Source organism: Eumetopias jubatus, unplaced genomic scaffold (assembly GCF_037043125.1).
Source record: "Eumetopias jubatus isolate StellerSeaLion01/CBP00866 unplaced genomic scaffold, mEumJub1_p1.0 scaffold_8, whole genome shotgun sequence".
NCBI classification, from domain to species: Eukaryota; Metazoa; Chordata; class Mammalia; order Carnivora; family Otariidae; genus Eumetopias; species Eumetopias jubatus.
In genome coordinates, this window is record NW_028274814.1 from 126,793,011 (window position 1) to 126,815,024 (window position 22,014).

At 37.9% G+C, this 22,014-nt stretch overlaps 1 protein-coding gene across 3 annotated transcripts in view; it reads left to right on the top strand.

The window, feature by feature from the left end:
- The window catches only part of RIC8B (RIC8 guanine nucleotide exchange factor B), a 102,224-nt gene that overhangs the window by 19,662 nt on the left and 60,548 nt on the right, over positions 1 to 22,014 (top strand). For all 3 annotated transcript variants that reach the window (XM_028088616.2, XM_028088618.2, XM_028088617.2), the window contains exon 3: positions 15,243 to 15,851. In XM_028088616.2, coding sequence (XP_027944417.1) covers positions 15,243 to 15,851 — 609 coding nt within the window. The remainder of the gene's footprint in view (positions 1 to 15,242; positions 15,852 to 22,014) is intronic.

The following is a 22,014-nucleotide window of genomic DNA, read 5'->3' on the forward strand; positions in this document are numbered from 1 at the left end:
TGGGACTCAATCCCAGGACTCGGGGACCATGACCCGAGCCAAAGGCAGTCGCTTAACCAACTGAGCCACCCAGGTGCCCAGTGCATTGTACACTTTTAACAGGGTGAACTTTATGATATGTGAATTATATCTTGGTAAAGCTTGTTATTAAATGCTAGTAGGTAACATACACTACCTGTCCATCATTATTCTAAGCAGTGTATGATTATTAACATGTTTAATCCTCACAACCAGGCTATAAAGTAGGTACTGTTATTTTGCTTTGCAGATGAGGAAACTAAGGCACACAGGAAAGTGCTTGCCTAAACTAGTGATGTGCAAGGCCATGATCCTAGCCCAGGCAGTCTGTCTCCACAGCCCATGTGCTACACCATACTGCCACTCATTAATAATTGAATTGACCTGTTCTATAGCTTAGGAATTGATTCTATTCATTTTCTGATTTTAGGCTTCTAAAATTTGAAACTTGATGCAGAGCATAGACAGAGCTTTGACACTGAGCTAATTATCAGCATTGACAGGAAACAGCATGCTTTGCAGCGTGACTGGATAGGATAGTATGTAGTGTCAGCTCTCCCCTTAAGCCGTGCAGTACTTGATCATAAGGAATTAGGCTTACTGCAGATTTTTTTTTTTTTTTTTTTTTTGCCAAAAATGTATGGCTTCTTTTTCTTAGCAGTTAGCTCTTTTCTCCCTTACAAAGTTTGATTGTGTACTAAGGAAAGGGGAGAACATGTATGTCTGTCTTTGACTAATTAAAAATTCCTAGGGACCTGAAAGAGTTACTGACTGAACAGACATCTCCAGTGTTCTCAACTTCCCCATTTATAGATGGAAAATTGAGAAGTTGATTTGCCCAAGGTCACAATTAATGAATGGAAGAGCTAAGACTCAACCCAGCTCCTCTGTCTCCTTTTCTGCCTTCAGTGCTCCTCCTCAGGGAATTCACAGTGTCGTAAGGGACCCAGAATATCTTCTAGTACTGTGATTCCTTGTAAGGTATCTTGCACCAAGGGTCATCACACTCTGAATACTTTCAGTAACAGGAAGCTCACAGCAGCCCCTCTGCTGTCAGATAGCTTTAATTGTTAGAGAGCTTTTACTTAATATGAACTCTAAATCTGCATCGGTTGATCCCCCTACTTTACCCATATCCCTCTCTGCCTCTACCTTTGTCCACTGTTCGGTTTGTCTCCCCAGCTCCCTTCTACCACACCATCTCTATCATTTTTTCCCCACTTATTGCCTAACACTCATTTATCAAGAAGCTTTCTCTGGCTGAATTCTGTATAGTTTATTCCTTCAGTCTTTTAATACACAGCTTAAATTGCTATACATTGAAATACGTTTACATTCCTTATTCATTCATTTTACACATGTTCAATCTTCCTAATATATAAACAACTTGAGTCATGTGCTTTTTAGCTCCCCAACCCAAAATAGACTTCTTGTCACTTAGAATTTATTTCTCTTGAATAATTTGCATGTACTTGAATTTTAAGTTGGGAACATTTTGAGTTATGTGCCTATATGGGGGCTGAGTACACAAGTGCTCAGTAATGGACACTATAGATTCCAAGTGAACACCATAGAATCTATAAAATTAATACATAATTGCAATGTTACGTTTATAACATCGGCATTTTCCTTTTTCAAGTGGCTTTGCCATTAAAAGACAAATACAGATAAAAATTTCCTAGCCATATTGTGCCTGTATAGAGTATGCCTGTTAATGTTTGTCCATCTGGCCGTCTTTATGATGTGAGGTGCATTAGCCTCTACTCTACCTCAAGCTAAAGATTTTTAAATATATAACCTCATTTAATATTTATAAGCCCTAGATGTTATTCCTATTTTTAGAGATGAAGAAATGAGGCACAAGTGATTTCAAGAAATTTGCCCAAGATCACCTAGCCACAAGGGCAAAGCTAGTACTTGAAGCCAGATGCTTTCTTCACTTCAATTGTACTGTTGCCCAAGAAGGCGCATATAAGATGAATAACATCTTAGAGTATGTTCTCTTAGATGCTATCAATATTAACTAATGACAGTAACTCTGGGATACAGATACATTTCTTACGCATGAGGAAATTTAGCTTTAGATAAAGAAAATTGCTCCAGATCCAGGTTCAGAAAATAGTAGTACTAGGGACTAGAGAGAAACCAAATACTCTGTTCTGTGCTTTTTCTGCTACATCACTAGTGTCTTCGTGTGCCTTTTTTTTTTTTTTTTAAGATTTTATTTATTTGTTTGTCAGAGAGAGAGAGCAAATACAGGCAGGGGGAGAGGAAGAGGGAGAAGCAGGCTCCCCACCAAGCAGAGAGCCCGATGCGGGACTCAATCCCAGGACCCTGGGATCATGACCTGAGCCGAAGGCAGACGCTTAGTGACTGAGCCACCCAGGCATCCCTTCGTGTGTCTTTAAGGATCTCTAAATCTCACAACTGTCTCAGTGGGACACCTTAACTTGCCTCTTGTCCCTCTTCTCAGCTATCTTAGCCTCCTCTGGCTGCCATTAACAATACCATTGACTGGATGGCTTGCTTGAACAACAGAAATTTATTTCTCACAGTTTTGGAAGCTATGGGAAGTCCAAGATTAGGGTGCCAGCAATAGGTTTCGCCCTGAGGCCTTTTCTCTTCTCTTGTAGGTGGCTGCCATCTCACTGTGTGCTCAGGTGACCTCTTTGTGCAGAGAAGGGTGGTGGGAGACTGTGAGTGAGCTAGCTCTCTAGTGTTTCTTCTTATAAAGGCACTAATTCCATTGGACCAGGGCCCCTCCCTAATGACCTCACCTCACCCTTAATTAGTTCCCCAAAACCCCATCTCTAAATACCAACACATTGGGGGTTAGGGCTTCAATATAGAATTTAATGGGGGACACAAACATTCAGTCCTTAACATCAGCTTACCACCAGAGTGCCCCCTGACTATCTTCTGTACATACCTGGACCGTTACAGCTGAGAACCAGGGATTCAGAGATAGAGTAGTACGGAGTGAATAGTTCAGTGTTGTGGGGTAGATGGCATTGGACACAAAGCAAAGAAATCCTAAAGAGACTATATAGGAAAAGACTTTGATAAACTGAAAAAGGCAAAAAGGCAAAGGAGCTGTAGAGATCCATGGGACCATGATGTCTATTAGCCACTAAGCTATGAGATATATGTTGTGACAGTGTCCATCTTCCAGCCCTGTTAGTACACTGCATAATCAGACTACAGCTTGTGCTAAGAATTTGCTGAAGATTAAATGAGATAACGACCCTTATTTGGTAAATTATAATAAGCAACAAATGATGATACTTTTGTATTTGCCAGTATATTAAAATACTAAAATATGTTTTACATAGGTAGTGAAGAAAAGGGCTTTCTGAAAAATAAAAAGACTCTTCAGTAGTAAGAGAAGCAGAGTTGGCTGGTATTGCATTTGAAGAGAAATAAAAAGTTTGACATGCCCATTTCTGCCCTCAGTCAAGAAAGGATGGGCAGCTGATTGATTTTGTGTTTCCATTTACACCTAAGTGGTCTTTCCTATCCCTTAATGAACTCTTGATGATGCAACATGTCTTTCTCAGGATTGCTAATTAGCAAAAAAAACTTGAGCCAAACTTATGTAATTGTTGTTCCTCTGCGCTCTTTTCAGTCTTTTTGGCAGGATTAACATGGTATAGAACATAGCCAGAAGCGCTGTCTTACTGAAAAGTGTACATGTGCAGTAAGGGAACTAGAGGTGAAATTTAGGAAGTGAGATAAAACCTTACTCACAAGGACAGTATCCATTACATAAAAAGTGAGAATTACCATCACCTCCCATACTACAAGCAGGAAAAGAAACATACAAGAGTGCACAGATAAAATATTAAGCTAAATATCAAATGGACCCAGCTATATGAGTATTCATTTAGAAAATTTCATCTTTAGCTTTTTATAAAGAAATTCCAAATTTCACCTTCAGAATCCTTTCTCCAACTTTTATTAAAAGCACAGTTTAGAATTCTGGCAGTGAGTCAGTGATTGTTTAATATTTTTATAAAATACAAATTTTTAATAGGTCTGTCTTGTAGAACTGACAACACTGTTCCAACTGTTAATTATTAGTAAGCTTATTTTAGAATTTAATACCTCTCTCTCTTTCTCTGTCTTGTGTGCACACACATACACTCACACACTCACGTGTGCTGTACACAGGGGGCAAAAGTTTAGAACTATCAGATTTAGGTGGCTGACCTTCAGCTCCAGTTACGAACTAAAATTAGATCCCTGTGGAATATGTATCCAGTGACATCCATCAGAGGAGACAGTAGGCGCAACCTTGAGAGTCCAGGGAGGTGTCATCCAATGGATCCTGCGTTAGCTACAATATTCCTTTCATATCTTATTTTTTAATCTTAAAAATTCATGTGACTTTTTGTACTGTGAGTTTTAATGTGTTTATTTTCATGTAGAAATTCTTCCCCACCCTGCCCCCACTAAATCTTTTAGTAAACCAGTGGTTAAAGAGGATGTACTAGGATTGTCCTGTGACTTTAAGTATCCTTGGCACTGTGCCACATCTCCCAGATGAATGTGCATAGTCTATTTTAAGAGCAGGGTCCTATCCCATCACTATAGGAGCACTGGTTGGAGCAAGAGCATAAATCAAGCATGTGGTTAATGTTGTGGACATAATGGACAAAAAGTGGGTGGGCGGGAGTCCATTCTTACTAAAGAGAAAGTAGTAGACTCTAAGAATAGGTATTCACTACCATGAAAATAGACGAGCAGAAACATTAATAATAAAAAAGTGATAATAAATAGAACAATGTTTAAGGACTTAATTTGTTTATTGAAGGAGGAAAAAAATCAGTCCTCAATAATTCCTTTCGCAGGCCTAGTTTAACCCAGAATTGCTTTGAATGTTGGAACACCCACTTTTGCTTTATTTTCTTATACCAGTAGAATGAGTAGAGAGTAGGACTGAGAGGTAAGAATCTGAGTCCCATATCCCATTGTAGTTTTCTATGCTACATTAAGCAAACAATTTAGCTTCCCTCAGAGTTTTCGTATTGGTAAAATAAAAGAAATATTCCCTCGTCCTGAGTATATTATGAGGTATTATTTTTTAAAAGGATTCTGTGGTCAAACAAATAAAGGAAGTATCAGTTTTTTTTAAATTAAACAGGTTTCTTTTCCATAGTACATCTGAGAATCTTTAATACTTTAGTAAGCTTTATAAGTTTCTCAGACTTATTCTCCCTAATATCCACTTTTTTATAGAACCTTTTGCACTGCTAATGTTTGCTGATATTAAATAGTCACTATAGAACCTTCTAACTCTTACTATTCTGATTTGTCAATTACACTCATTTTGTTTAGCTCTTCAGCTGTTTTCTGGCCTGTAGTTATTGTAGGGTTACTGCCAAGTTGAACTCAGTGCCTGTGCTGTGTGTGTCCCCTGCCCCTCTTTCCAGCTTGAACTGGAAAGTTACTACATTTTCCTGTTTCTTATAAATAAAACAGACATTAGTCCATGTCTTTAGCAATGTTCACTTTCTCTGTTCACTGTTGTTTCATTTTGATTTAGTGATTCAGTCATTGGCCCATTTTTATTCTAAATTAATCTACAAATCTTTACCTGTATTTCCCAAGTAATACTAAAGATTTTTTTTAAATCTCAGCTCATTAAATCCTTTCGATAAGTACTGATGTTAGAGAGAAAATTACATGTCAAATCTACATATAGGCTTATTATTTCAATCAGAAAAACAAGCCTTCTTCAAGATGCTGCTGTTGGCTGAGATCTTTAATTATAGGTCTTGTTCTTGGAAGTGTACAATTTTAGCTCTTACTATGTACCATCATCTCATTTACTAAAACAACACTGTAGTGTATATTATCCCCGTTTTACACAAATGGAAATGAAGCTCAGAAAAACCAGATAACTTGCCCAGATCTCACAGGTAAAAACAATGACAAAGTGAAGACTGACTCTGGAAGTCATAAGTCATACTCTTTTTTTTTTTTTTTTTTTTTTAAGAGAGAGAGTGCTCCTATGAGCCGGCCGCCCGGGATGGGAGGGGTGTGGTGCAGAGGGAGAGAGAGAATCTTAAGCAGGCTCCACACCCAGGATGGAGCCCAGCGTTGGGCTGGATCTCACGACCCTGGGATCTTGACCTGAGCCAAAATCAAGAGTCAGACACTTAACCAACTGAGCCACCCAGGCGCCCCTAGAAGTCATATTCTTTATTACAGCATGTAGCCTCTTAATAAATTATAGTAATACTATATATGGTATATGCATTATAGTTATAATGTTAAATAATGTTTATTGAGTATTTATTTTATTCCAGGGCAGCACATACACACCTGTCTCATTTAATTCCCCCAACAACCCTATGAAGTAGGTACTGTCATACCTGTTTTACAGATAAGGAAATTTAAAAAGTTGACCAATTTATTCTAAATCATACACATAAATAAGTGGCACCTAGGAATTAAGGCCAGAGCTTTAATGACCTATCTGGACATAATACTCTATATTTAACACATAGTGCTTTGAAGATGTAGCACTTAGTATATATGTGTGTGTATATATTCAGCATATTTGACAGCATCTTTGTACCTGTGGAACAAAAGAAAAAATAGACAAATCCTGCCCCTCCAAAGCTGATGAAAGAGATAAGAAATTTCCAGAAATACAATTCAAGGTCAGGTGTGTGTTAAGTGCTATAAAACTGGTAGAGGTAGAAGAGGTTACTTCCTAAAGATTACAAAGACGACATTTGCCTTGAAGATACAAGGCAAAGTATTGGGAAGGTCAGGGTTTAAGAAGACATTCTAAGTACAGGAAATAACATGAGAAAAGGCACATACGTTCACATAGGTAGTAGAGAGTAGGTTTCTTAGCCCAGATCAAGGATATTGTGACAATAAGTAGTTGAGTATGAGTTTTAGAAAGGTGGACTTAATGGGGGACTTATGATTTGACCCCCTTCTAGCTAATGAGTTTAGGTGTATTTTATTTGAGGTGTCCACTGTGGGACAATTACAGAGAAATGTCTATCAAGAAATATCATTTTCTCTTTGCTGCCAGCTTTAGGAAATGAGTCCCCTATCTCCTGAATGACTGATACCTCCATCAACCAAGTTGTCCAGGTTAGAAATCTGAGAGGCTCCTTGTCTCTTTCTTCACCCTTGACATCCAGTCATTCCTCCAATCATTTAGTCAGTTCTACTTCCTTAAAATCTCTTTGATTTCATTTTTTTTTAAGCTCTACGCCCAGTGTGCAGCTTGAACTCAGGACCCGAAGACCAAGAGTCACATGCTCTACAAATTGAGCCAGCCAGGCACCCCTTAAAAATCTCTTAGCTTTCTATTTCTCTGCCTTAGTTCACACTACCATCATTTTTCATCTTATTAACCATTTCTGGTTCTCTTCCCTTTCTTGTGCATTCTCCATATTACCATCAGAATAATTCCAAAGCACAAATCTAATGTCATCCCCTTGCTTAATATCTTGCAATAAGTTCCCCCATTTCCCTCTGGATTAATTCCAACTCTTCATTCTCTTCATCATACAGACATGGATTAGTATATCTTCTCTTTAAAAAAAAGAAAGAAAGAAAGAAAGGGGCACCTGGGTGGCTTATTCGGTTAAGTGGCTACCTTCGGCTCAGGTCATGATCCCAGGGTCCTGGGATCGAGCCCCATATCAGGCTCCCTGCTTGGCAGACAGCCTGCTTCTCCCTCTCCCTTGCCTGCTGCTCTGCCCACTTGTGCTCTCTATCTCTCTGTCAAGTAAATAAATAAAATCTTTAAAGAAAGAAAGAAAAAAGTGACCTCTCCTGAGCTTATAGTCCCTATTATTACCATCCTATTTATCTGTTTCCTTATAGTCATATGTATTGAAAGGTATGTACTTCTCTGTGCACTTTCTCATCTCCCAAATACTACTTAGAAACTGCTTTTATCAAGGTCATTGGTGACCTAGCATTGCCACATTCTTATGCTACTTGATCTTTCATCAGCATTTGAAGCAGTTGACTACTCCCTCTATAAAATACTTCCCTGTCTTGTCTTCCAGAACACCACACTCCTAAATTTCCTCTTGCTTCTAGCTACAACTCCTAATCTCTTTCATCAGGTTCTCCTCCTTCCAGCCTCTAAGTGTTGGCATTTTTCAGGACTCTTAGTCCCTCTATTTTCCATATATTTTATTCTAGGCAATCTATTCCTATAGCTCCAAACACCTTTACTCATAGAGAAGACATAGCCCTGGTGGCTGCTTAAGGCACAACTAGGCAACTTGGTCTAACTCTTGGTATTAGATATACAGGGTAGTTGCTTAGTCATTGAGGTGAAATATAACTTCCATTACTTATGGAATGATGGTACAAGAGGTTCTGTATGAGGTATTGATGAGACATATTTCAGATGTGTGTTTTATTTAAGTTTAAAACTAAGCTGTTGCAACAAAGGGACCCCAAGATAGAAGTGATTTAAGGAATACTGGTGTTTTATTACCTTTCCAAGTAATAGTTCTGAGGTGATTGATCAGTTCTGGTTAGGTAGGTGGTGACGGTGCTCCATAAATTTATTCAGTTGCCCTATTTCCTTCTAAGTTGTCAAGTTATGCTTCACCATCTGGGCATTGTCCTAGCGTGAACTGGGCTACCACTTCCAGGTTCTGGGCTACAGAATGGAACAAGAAAATGGAGAAGGTATGCCCACTGTCTTAGAGTCCCAAACCCGAAAATGGCATGCAACATATCCACATACATTCCATTGGCAAAAGCTCAGTTATATGGCCATGAAGAGCAGCTGAGGAATGTGGTATAGCTAGGTAGTCATGGGCCTTGCCACAGTTCTCTTACTATATAAGAAGGGAAGAATGGATTTTGGTGGACAACCATCAGCTGTCAACACAATGCCCAGCAATTAAACTAAATCTTAGAGAAGCATATTTGAGACATATTATTCCCTCATTACTCTGGGATCTGATTTAGTTTTACTATTTTGGTTATAGAGTTGAAGAAAACTTATACAGTATAGAATGCATTCTCTAGAATAGTGCTTCTTAAATTACTTGTGGTGAAGGACCAAGATCACACTGGAGTCAGATGATCTAGATTAAGGCCTGGCTTTCCACTTCTTAGTTAAGTGTCCTCAGGCAATAATTTAGTAAGTATTTAGTGAGCATTTCTTAGATAGAAGGATAGATATGAGAAGTTTTTTTGTAAACTGTACACCACATAAGCAAACAATATCACTATAATTATTAAAATTATGAAACCACCCCTTCTGATGCTAATAAGTCTACTCCTCTTTCTGAATTGTGCTGTATATAATTTTAGAGACTTATGAGAACAGAAGTCATTTAATAGTGCATCAATTTAAAATTTTTTAAGATTTCAGTTATTTGAGAGAGAGCACAGAGGGAGAGGGAGAAGCAGACTCCCCACTGAGCAGGGAGTCTGACATGGGGTTCAGTCCCAGGACCCTGGGATCGTAGCCAAAGGTAGATGCTTAATGGACTGAGCCACCCAGGCACCCTAAAATTATTTTTATAAGTATTCTAGCAATGTGGAAAAATGCTGATAATTAAATTAATAATTAAAAAGTCAAAACAGAATGACATACACATGATGATTGTAACTGTGTTAAAGCAATATGCATATGTTACTGATGATCAGTAGATTGACTAAAAATAAATCCTTCTGTCTACTGCATATAAAATATACTAGCTAGTGTAATTATGAGTGTTTTTCTCCTTTCTTTAATATTTGGTGCATTTTACATTTTAAAGAACATATATATAGGGGCACCTGGGTGGCTCAGTCAGTTGAGCATCTGACTCTTGGTTTCAGCTCAGGTCATGACCTCAGGGTCATGGGATCAAGCCCTGAGTGGGCTCTGCACTCAGCAGGGAGTCTGCTTGAGATTCTCTCCCTCTGCCTCTCCCTCCTCACACACGTGGGTGTACGTGTGCACTCTCTCTCTAAAATAAATAAATCTTTAAAAAAATAACACACACACCTATATATGTACGTATTTGTGTGTGTATATGTGTGTGTGTGTGTATAAGTAATTGAAACTCTTCAGAAAAAAACAACTTTATATGAAGACCAATGTAAGTTCTGCTGCTCATATAGAAAGACTATTTTATCCAATGGGGAAAACCATCTTACTAGTCCAATCACAAAATAGCATTTACTACTATTTCCTTCTTAGAATTGTCAGGACAACATCAATAGATCTTTACTGATCCTTTAGATTTGAAGAACTTAATCTAGTTCATTTATATTTTAGGTGCTAACTTCTGTGCTAGTTGCTCTGCTGAGGGCTAAAAGGATTATGAAGAAGTAAAACATAATAATCACCATTTATAGAGTACTTATTACATCCCAGAGTCTATTTCACAATAGCCTTATGCGATATAGGTGATATTATTCCGTTTACAAATGGGAAAGTGAGGCTCAAAGAAGTTAAATAGCATGTCTGAATTACACAGTAACAAAACCTGGTGTTAAACCTAGCTCTTTCTGACTCAAAAGCCACTACAGTATATATTTTGTTGTGTCTTAAAAAAAAAAAGAACTTTCTGTCATTAGAGAGCTTTTAGTAGTAACAGGAAGAATGTGCTGAGCACCAAATGATTGCTACAAATTGTGGTTTGGGTATTCCTTGGAGAGGAATAATGTTGGGGGCTGAAGCTGTTATAAAAAATTTATATCAAAAGTGAATTTTAAGGTTAGCTTTGGAGAATGGTTAAAACTTGAATAGTCAAAGAGGAAGAGGAACTGATGCAGGTAGAGGGGAGGCAGTAAGAAAGCAAAAGAGCTCAGTGTGAGATAATTTGGAAAGGGATATAGCTACAGAGGAGGGTTTGATAGGGGCATGGTATGAAAGAGAAATCTGAAAAAGCAGGTTGGAAGATCTTAAATGCTAAACTGTGGACTTTGAGATGTTATCTTATAATAATATGAAAAACCTGTACTGAACACTTGCCACATGCCAGGCACTATTCTAAGGGCTATACATGTGGACGTCATTTAACTCTTAGAGTAAATGAGGCCCAGGGAGGCCAAGTTTGCCACAGTCTCACTGTCAGAAGATGGTAGAAGAGCCAAGGTTTGAATACAAAAAATTTAAATCCAGAACCTATGCCCTTAATCACAACACTGCTCTGGTTCTAGAGTCCATGGTGAGTTGAACAAGCTTCAAGCCCAGGACCACTGACCTTAAACAAGTAATATACCTCACCCCTGGAGTAGTTTTTAATATTTAAGATAAGAAAAGTAATGTGACCAGACAGTGACACCCCATTCCTATCCCTGCCACCCTTATACATCTTCAGGACAGTCAAGGAGAAGTTAAGGTATTTGTGCTAATGGCTTTCAACTCTGCCTACTTTTCTATGCTTATCTGGTCCATTGCTCTCGGTTAACCCCTACCCTCTAACATCCAAGTTATGTCAGTCCATTGTTAACCATAGTTCAGTGGTTCTCGACTGTTGCTCCTGAATCATCAGCAGCAATTAGGAACTTGTTAAATGTCCCAGTTCTGGAGCCTCACTCGAGACCTACTGAATCAGAAATTCTGGGGGTGAAGTGCAACAATGTGTTTTAACAATCCCTTTAGCGGATTATGATGCATGATGAAGTTTGAGAACCACTGCTATTGTAGACTCATGGGTTTCAGTTCAGGAGCAAACTAACCTTTTTTGGCACTAGTAGTATTAACATTGGGGAACCATTTGGGATCTTACTCTTGAATTTATGCTGTTGGATTTGCAGTCTAACTTTATAGAAATAGCCATGGCTTGCTAAGCTAGTGAGCATTTTAAAAGGGCTTTTCCTCAGACTCTTTGATTCTTAGTAATTATACTTTGTAAGCATACCTAGACTTCGCTTTATGACTTTAGTTCATTACAGAGAACCAGACCACTAAGTGAAAGTTATTAAATCAGAAAATATTTCCATTAATTTTGATGGAAAAAATTGGGTTCCATGATAACTTTAGGTACCAGAATAATTTTCAGATTAAAATATATATCAGTTGGGGTGCCTGGGTGGCTTGGTTGGTTAGCGTCTGCCTTCGGCTCAGGTCATGATCCCAGGGTCCTGGGATCGAGCCCCACGTCAGGCTCCCTGCTAGGTAGGGAGCCTGCCTCTCCCTCTCCTCCCCACTCATGCTCTCTGTCACTATTTCTGTCTCTCTCTCTCTCAAATAAATAAATAAAATCTTTAAAAATATATATATATATATGTCAGTTGAACAATGAAAACAAGTTTGTATAAATATTTTGAAAGTAAATAAAAACAGTCTGTACCTAACATATAATGTAATGACAGTTTATTGTACCTGCAAAAAGAGGAAGAGAAGACTTGATAGTAAGTGGTGCCTAGTGGAAGAAGAACACAAAGGAGTCATTCTTTGGAAGATGCTGGAGAGTCAGGTGGTAGGTTTTAAGGTTGGGAATTTGTGGTTATCTTGCACTTAAAAATAGTTCTAGCACACCTGAGCCAGCTACAGGGATACAGATGAAACAGCCTCTGTTCTCAGGGAGCCTGGAAAAGGAGTAAGATGCCCCAACAACTTACTCTACACAAAAGCAAAAACTTAGTTCTTGTTGGAAGCACAAATAGCAAAAGAGGGAGTGACTGGGGAAGCATATAGACCCCTTATCTTCAAACTAAACCTGAGAAAAAGAGGGCTCCTGACAGGTGGACATGGTAGCAGGACATGCCATGAAAGGAGCAGCAGGGGAGAGGCTCAGGACATATGGTCAGAGGCCTGGGAGTCCGTTTGAAGCACTTAAAAAAGGAGAGCCGTGTGTGACAGAGATAGCAGTAGAAGAGGGAGCAGTGGGCTCATTTTGGCTGCGTACTGCAGGCACGGAGGAACTGTGGAAAGTGTTTGAAGAGAGGCAAGCATGTTTTAGGAAGAGTAAAATCAATTGAAAAAAAAATAGTTACAGCCCAGAAAAACACTGTTAGAGCAAAAATAAAGGTGAAATACAAGAGTACCTTTGAAACACAGAAGTAGAGCATGCACTCAGCAGATGGAGAAAGTGTAAAGAATGCTCCTTCAGTGTTCTTGCCTGGTGTACATACGCAAAACAAAACTTTTCTAATTCATCCAAATGTACATGATTTATTAATTTGCTCTTTATACTATTCTCTGATTTAAAATTATATTGAGTAAGGCAATGAGTGTGTCTATTAAGTATCACTTTTGTATTTTAGGTATGTCTTTGATTTTTTTTTTTTGAGTTGTAATTGAAAAAAAGGGAGGAAAGAGTCATTATCCAAAAAGTGGTTTAATTTTAAATATATGTTAAAATTATAGCAAAAAGCTACCTAACGATCATTATGTGAGGCAGATCTATAAAAAGAAATGGCATGTTTAAGAACAATTATGATTAAAAACTGTGCTTTAAAACTAGAACTCTTGTCTTTGGTTGGAAGTATAGATGAGGTAGTTTTTAACTATAAATTGTATGGGCTCTCTGATCTCTTTCATGTAGCCTTCTTATGTCCGAGAGTTTCAATCCATTTGATTTATAGCCTTGCCTATTCCTATTTGTATTCATGCTTTGCTCTTTTTCTTTCTTGAGTCTGAAGGTGGAGCAAGAAAGGACCCATAGTGTCTGTATTTTATATTTTATTATTTTTGTTTTATTGTTGCTGTTCTCTTTGGTTTAAAAACGAAGGGGGTAAAGGTGTCTTTTTAATTCAATATGTAGCACTCCAAATTCACATATATGATATTTTATAATACCTTATTTATTTCTTAATGTTTCTTTGTTTCTTAAACAGCAATGTAGATGATTTCTCTCCTGAGTAAAGTTATGTGGGAGCAAAGGTTATCTGACTCCACCCCCAGGAATATGCTACATGGGAAGTAGTATATAGAATGTGGTTTTGTTTTTGTTTTTCTTGGATGTGAAAGATCAGACATCGGAGAAAAATTTCCCCGTTTTTTTATATTTCTATAATGGGCACATTATACTCACCCCACCCCCCAAACTTGTGTTCATTTTTCTAAAAATGCTTTAACAATGATAATAAGACATTGAATGAAAGTCCCTTCTAGTTATCAGAGATGGTAGGGATAGAGTTGACATTGTTATAAAATTTTTTCAGCTTGTCAAGGTAATTTCCTTCCCCCCTTCATCTAGAGAACATAGTATAGCTGACCCTTAAACAATGTGGAAGTTAGGGGTGCTAGTCCCCAGCACAAAGAATCTGCGTGTAGTTTTTGACTCCCCCAAAACTTAACTACTCATAGCCTACTGTTGACCAGAAGCCTTACCAATAACATAGTTAACACGTATTTTATATGTTCTGTATTATTGTAGTCATAGTTTTACAATAAAGTAAGCTAGAGAAAAGTGTTATTAAAAACATCACAAGGAAGACAAAATACATTCACAGTACTATACTGTATTTATCAAAAAAAAATCCATGTGTAAGTGAACCCGTGCCGTTCAAACCCCTGTTGTTCAAGGGTCAACTGTACATTTAAAGTTGGCACTTCATAGCTGTACAACTAGGATGTACTGAGAAGGTACATACAGCCTGGGATTCTTGCCAAGATCATAATGCTTGACCCACAGATAGCTTCTTTTAAGAGTTAAGGTCTGATGATAGGTAAATTCAAACTTTGTAAAATCTGATGTTAGTCCTAGTTGTTGCTGTTGCTTTTATAAAATGTAACAGGTACAGAAATGGTCAGCAATAGAATAGTTTATACCAGCTTGCTTCACATACAAGGTAGGAGCTTGAGAGATCCAGACCTGCAGTTTATGGACAAGAAAGCTGGACATTGAATACTGAAAGAATGATCAGTGGTTCTTAAATTTAGCAATGATAGGAATAATATTTCAAAAAATGCAAGACAGGTATGTACACTTTGGGTCCATCAGCTGTGATTCAGACTAATTGCCTTTATCCTGATATTATATGTAGTCTGATATTAAAAATCTGTTTAGAACAAAGCTATGTAAGACCTGACTGATTCACTCTGGCCTAGTACAGCCTCTCTGGTCTTTAATTTCTATATCTGTAAGTGAAAGAAGTGCAGCAAATATAAGGTCTCTTTCAGTTCTAATATTCTGTGGCTTAAAAAAAGAAAAAAAAAAGTAAAAATCTTTTCTAGCCAGAATCTGACTGCTGTTACATACATTGGTAGAAAAGTATTCTGTTTTAAATCATTTAAGCCAAGTAATGATTTTTGCATACTCGTTCTTGTTTTTCAGAAACTCTGTGAAGGCATATTTAAAGTTCTTGTAAAGGACATCCCAACAACATGTCAAGTGTCCTGCCTGGAAGTTCTCCGCATTCTCTCCAGAGACAAAAAGGTTTTAGTTCCTGTAACAACCAAGGAAAATATGCAGATACTGCTGCGATTAGCCAAGCTAAATGAGTCGGATGATTCTTTGGAGAAGGTGTCAGAGTTCCCAGTTATTGTGGAGTCATTAAAATGTCTGTGTAACATAGTGTTCAACAGTCAGATGGCGCAGCAGCTCAGCCTGGAACTTAACCTTGCTGCAAAGCTCTGTAACCTCCTGAGAAAGTGCAAGGACCGAAAGTTTATCAGTGACATTAAGTGCTTTGACTTGCGCTTGCTCTTCCTCCTGTCACTTTTGCACACTGACATCAGGTCACAATTGCGCTATGAGCTCCAGGGACTACCGCTGCTAACCCAGATCTTGGAAAGTGCCTTTAGCATCAAGTGGACCGATGAATATGAATCGGCCATAGACCATAATGGACCTCCTCTCTCACCTCAGGAGACAGACTGTGCCATTGAGGCCCTCAAAGCTCTCTTCAATGTGACAGTAGACAGTTGGAAGGTGCATAAAGAGGTAAGGTTGAGAAGGATAGTCTTATCTACCTATAATTTAATTGGTCTGGGGCATCCCTAGAGCTGCCTGCAAGGGAGGAATGCTTGCTTTCCATTTGTGTAACACCAGAAAAATAGGATGAAGTTGGACTGTTTCATTATTTTTGTTTTCTATAGATTTTAAAATTTTTAATTCCAATTAGTTAACTATGGATTATTATTTTGTAAGGTGCCAAATATAGCTCCTTTTCCCAGTTGTACTATCACCTGCCTTTTTTTTTAAGTGCTGCTTTCAGGAACAAGGTTTAAATGATAAGATTTGAAGGGAAATAAAACAATATTGGTCATAAAGTTATAGGCATTTACAATGACTGCCATATTAAAGAAAAGATAAGATAAATCAGGCCAGTTAAAATTGATCAGAATTGATGTCTGCTCAGAAGAGCAAAAGATGCTGTGTGTATCCCCTATCATCCCTAGAGTGTTATAGTATTAGATAACTATCAGAAATATAGGACTGCAACTGGATATCCATGCTTGTATATAGTCCTAGAAAATAAATACAATTATACCACAGTGTGGGAAAGGTTTTTTTCTGGACTAAGATCCTTTTCTGTGGCTTAGACCTTACAGCAGCCCAAAGTGAGGCATATTTGATAGTTTATATCTAAGTACCCACAAGAACAATATGCTAAACAAGAAACTTAGTTTAAGTAAGGCAACAGTTGTAAGCAAAGTGGACATAAACTTTTTTCCTCCTTTCTAGAATCTTAACATTTCACATTTGTGCTTTCTTTAACCTTAAAGGATGAGTGAAATTGAGCCCCTGCCTTTAAAAAGAGAAACAAAGAAAGAAACAAAGTATTTTGGTGCCAGGGTAAATTATCTTTTCTGACAGCTGACTTGAGGACTTAGGCTAACATTTTGCTGTGTCCATTTGAAGCAGTGCTCACCATGAACACAGATCTGTTTTTGCCAGCAGCCTACTTTGAGAGGATTATCTCAGTGCAGTGCTATAGTGGGAGTATGCAGGTATCTGAGTTTTAAAGTGCAAATAGGTCTATATTTTGAAACCAAATATTTGAAGATCAGTCCTAACAGCTGTTTTAGATGACTGTAGTATGGTCAGTTTTTCCTGAGACTTGGCAGGAAAAGATGTGGAAAGCCCACATGCTCCATTTATGCTTTGAAACCAAATATTTGGAAGTATTTAAAATATTATGTCTCTATGCTTATTTGGTACCTTCTATGGTTATTTTTCTTACACTGTTTGTTTTGGTGTTTTTAAGTTCTCCATTTAGTTGCAAGAGCTCTTCTGAGACTGTTGGTTTGCCATTGTTGGAGCCCGTTATTTAAATTGTGCCCAAAATAGTGGTTCACACTGTTCAGATTCCTGACCAAAAAGGTTTATTATAATTCAATGGCTGCACATCAGTATATATATGGAATGACATGTAATATATATCAGTAAATTGAGACTAGCCTTCGTTAGTGTAATAGTAGGGCTGGAAGAAGCCTTAGAAGATGTTGAAGCAGCAATTACTCATTCTGGATTATAGAAAGTTTATTCTCCAAAAGATACATGAGGAAGGATCAGTTAGTCCTGAAGCAGGCATCTCTCCAGACCTAGGGCTTCTTGTAAGTTGTGGATCAGTAGATAAAGCCATTATAAAATGTGCCCAGTGACTGTGACTCTGGGCTATTACTGAAGTTATCAGAAATTTAAACAGTATTGAAAACAGGATCTTGCCAACCCATTTAGGCAAGAGTGTGGGAAAGGTTTTGTTGTTTTTTTTGTTGTTGTTTTGGTTTTTTTTTAAAACCAATTGAGTCTCCGTGAGTCTCCATGAGTCTCCAGATTCAAATTAGCAAACATTTGGTCGCTCATTCAGTCAGTCAATAAATATTTATAGCCAATTGCTAGGTATTATGCCGGCATTGTGTAATATGTTGGCAAATAATGGGCATAGTCTCTGCCTTCAGTTTCGTTGGTGAGACAGGTAATAAATAAGTAAACAAATATATAATTCAAATTGTGTTAAGTGCTAGGAGAGAAACAGTGCAATGATTGAGAATACTTAGCATAGTCAGGGAAGGTGTCTCCAAGATAGGATGACTGAAAATGATGGAACTCTTTGATGGGGAGATGAACATTTCTCAGAAACTGAACAGCATGTGAAAAGGCCCAGAAATCAGAGCATAGGGAGGTACCCACAATTTGGCATAAGGAAAATCTGTAATAAGGATGCAGAGAAACTTGCCAATAAGAGCCCATTTACTTGGATTTTAATAATGCCTCCATTGTCAGATGAATGGCATCTTTCTCCAATTAAGCAAGCACCTGAAGAATTGTTAATACTTTAAAATACCAACTGAAATAAAGGGATATTGAAAACTTATTGTACAGAAGAATCCAACTTTAAAATTTAACTTTAAAAATAACATTTTTTTCCCTTATAATGAAATTATATGCTCATCATAGATCTAAGGGAAGAAAGCAAAGAAGCAATAAAAAAGTGCACATCACCTATAAACCCACCACTCAAAGATAAGCACTGTTTGCATTTGATGTATATCTTTCTAACCATTCTTCATTGTATAATATATGAATATAAACATATGTATAATTTCTTTTTACAAAAATGCAGTCATTTTATAATCTTGATCTTTTTTTCCACAGTAAATGTTCTTGAAAGTAGTGGTTTTCAAAATGTTCCTTGAAGCCATAAAGTTCTTAGGAGTAGGATGAGTTCCAGGTTCCCCATCCTCACTTTCGAAAGAGCATCTTTGATTGTTGCAGTTGCTGTTGTTTTTTTCTCTTTATATTAGGTTGTAACTAGATATCAATTGGGGATAAAAAGAATTCTGCAACCAAAAAATAATTTAACAGCCAATTTATTCTCCTCTTTGTCAAAGGTTGATAAATCCTTATGAAGAAATACTCTTCATAAGTCATTTTATACTTAATAAGTATTTTTATACTTGAATAGTCCCTCATAAGGATCTATCAACCTTTAACAAATTCCTTATGTGTAGGCGTTTAGATTGTTTGCAGTTGTTTGCTATTTTACATGGTAATACAGTGAATTTTCTTTTTGTAGAATTTTGTAGATAAATTCCTGAAATTGTTGGGCCAAAGGGTTTTTTAAAACTCTAAAGGTTTTTGATATGTATTGCCAAATTGCCCTTCAGAAGAAGAGTGCTAGTTTATACCTTTCCAGACCCTGCGCATTTCACCTTTAAAGATCTTTATCTATTACACAGCTCAACTGTTACAGAAAATACAGATGTTTGGTTTTGGTTTTAACTGTTCTAGTAGGTATTTTTATCATTGTTCATTAACAGTTCATCAGAAACAAAATTAATGACTAGGTTTTTCCTGAGGCTTAGCAGATTAGTGCCGTTTGTCCATTTTAGGTTCATGCCTCAGTGTTAAATTCCTGCCTGCCTGCCTGCTGATACCATCAGCAGATTAATTTGGAGATTCCTTTCCATTCAGTAGGAAATGTAGCTGGCTTTATTTCCACATGGTATCCTTCTGTCTCCCTCACTTCCTCCTTCCCTTCCCTGTCTCATTCTCTCCCTTTCCTATAAAGGTAGTTTAATGTTTAAGACAGAGGATCCTTTAGCAGGACCTGAAGTCAGTTCTAGAAAAATTAACTGGAATGGCCTTGTCTTCCTCCTGCTTTACCTAGCTAAATCTCTTTGTTGATGGAGGAAAGCATGTTATTGTAGAGATCCCTTACTTAGCACACATTCCCTTCTGCAGTGCTTCCCAGGTTATCAGTGCAATGTAACGAGAAGACACAAGGACCAACAGACATGGTAGAGCCAGACAACCAAGTGCAAACAGAGAAGTAAATCCAAGTATCTGAGTAGTCAAAGGTGCATTTGAGTCAGATAAAACAGTGAATGTCCATGGGAGTTAATTGGGAATGTCACATTGTAACAGAAGAGGTTAGTGCCATGATTATTTTAGAGACTTTAAAGGAAACGTGGGAAAAGGACATGATACTAATTAAATAAAAATAAAACTTCAAGCTGTGCCATGTTTTTTTGCTGAATCGTCTTTTCAGTAAACATTGAGTGCCCAGTATGTGCCAAGTTCTACATTAGGCATACAAGGTACAAGATGATGAAAGCATCACTGCCCACAAAGAACTAACAGTCTGATAGGAAGATCAGACATATGAACACAGATGGATACAAAACTGTTTCTTACATTGCTGTTCTTCTCTATATTTTCTACATGTTTAAAAATAAGAAAGAGTCACCTCAGTAATGCATAGGTGCTTCAAATATCATATGTTCTAGATCTTTGGGGTATGTCTGATCTTACTGGCATATTCTTTTTGCTAAGCAGCATAACCCAGGATGGAGTAAACATTCAATAAATATTTGTTTAATGAAAAATACAGTGTGATATACAGAAATATATAGGAGAAAAAGTCCAAAGTTAGCAGGGAAGAAGGAAAAGTTTATGATACCTTTTTTTTTTAATTTTTTATTGTTATGTTAATCACCATACATTATATCATTAGTTTTTGATGTAGTGTTCCATGATTCATTGTTGGTGCATAACACCCAGTGCTCCACGCAGAATGTGCCCTCTTTAATACCTATCACCAGGCTAACCCATCCCCCCACCCTCCTCCCCTCTAGAACCCTCAGTTTGTTTTTCAGAGTCCATCGTCTCTCATGGTTTGTCTCCCCCTCTGACTTACTCCCCTTCATTCTTTCCCTCCTGCTATCTTCTTCTTTTTCTTTTATCTTAACATATGTTGCATTATTTGTTTCAGAGGTACAGATCTGTGATTCAACAGTCTTGCACAATTCACAGCGCTCACCATAGCACATACCCTACCCACTGTCTATCACCCAGCCATCCCATCCCTCCCACCCCCCACCACTCCAGCAACCCTCAGTTTGTTTCCTGAGATTAAGAATTCCTCATATCAGTGAGGTCATATGATACATGTCTTTCTCTGATTGACTTATTTCACTCAGCATAACACCCTCCAGTTCTATCCACGTTGTTGCAAATGGCAAAATCTCATTCCTTTTGATGGCTGCATAATATTCCATTGTGTATATATACCACCTCTTCTTTATCCATTCATCTGTCGATGGACATCTTGGCTCTTTCCACAGTTTGGCTATTGTGGACATTGCTGCTATAAACATTGGGGTGCACGTACCCCTTCGGATCCCTACATTTGTATCTTTGTGGTAAATACCCAGTAGTGCAATTGCGGGATTGTATGGTAGCTCTATTTTCAACTGTCTGAGGAACCTCCATACTGTTTTCCAGAGGGGTTGCACCAGCTTGCATTCCCACCAACAGCGTAGGAGGGTTCCATTTTCTCCGCATCGCCGCCAACATCTGTCGTTTCCTGACTTGTTAATTTTAGCCATTCTGACTGGTGTGAGGTGGTATCTCATTGGGGTTTTGATTTGATTTCCCTGATGCCGAGCGATGTGGAGCACTTTTTCATGTGTCTGTTGGCCGTTTGGATGTCTTCTTTGGAAAAATGTCTGTTCATGTCTTCTGCCCATTTCTTGATTGGATCATTTGTTCTTTGGGTGTTGAGTTTGATAAGTTCTTTATAGATTTCGGACACTAGCCCTTTATCTGATATGTCATTTGCAAATATTTTCTCCCATTCTGTCCGTTGTCTTTTGGTTTTGTGATCTGTTTCTTTTGCTGTGCAAAAGCTTTTTATCTTGATGAAATCCCAATAGTTCGTTTTTGCCCTTGCTACCCTTGCCTTTGGTGATGTTTCTAGGAAGAAGTTGCTGCGGCTGAGGTCGAAGAGGTTGCTGCCTGTGTTCTCCTTTAGGATTTTGATGGACTCCTGTCTCACGTTTAGGTCTTTCAACCATTTGGAGTCTATTTTTGTGTGTGGTGTAAGGAAATGGTCCAGTGTTGTTCTTCTGCATGTGGCTGTCCAATTTTCCCAACACCATTTGTTGAAGAGACTGCCTTTTTTCCATTGGACATTCTTTCCTGCTTTGTCGAAGATTAGTTGACCATAGAGTTGAGGGTCCATTTCTGGGCTCTCAATTCTGTTCCATTGATCGATGTGTCTGTTTTTGTGCCAGTACCATACTGTGTTGATGATGACAGCTTTGTAATAGAGCTGGAAGTCCGGAATTGTGATGCCGCCAGCTTTGCTTTTCTTTTT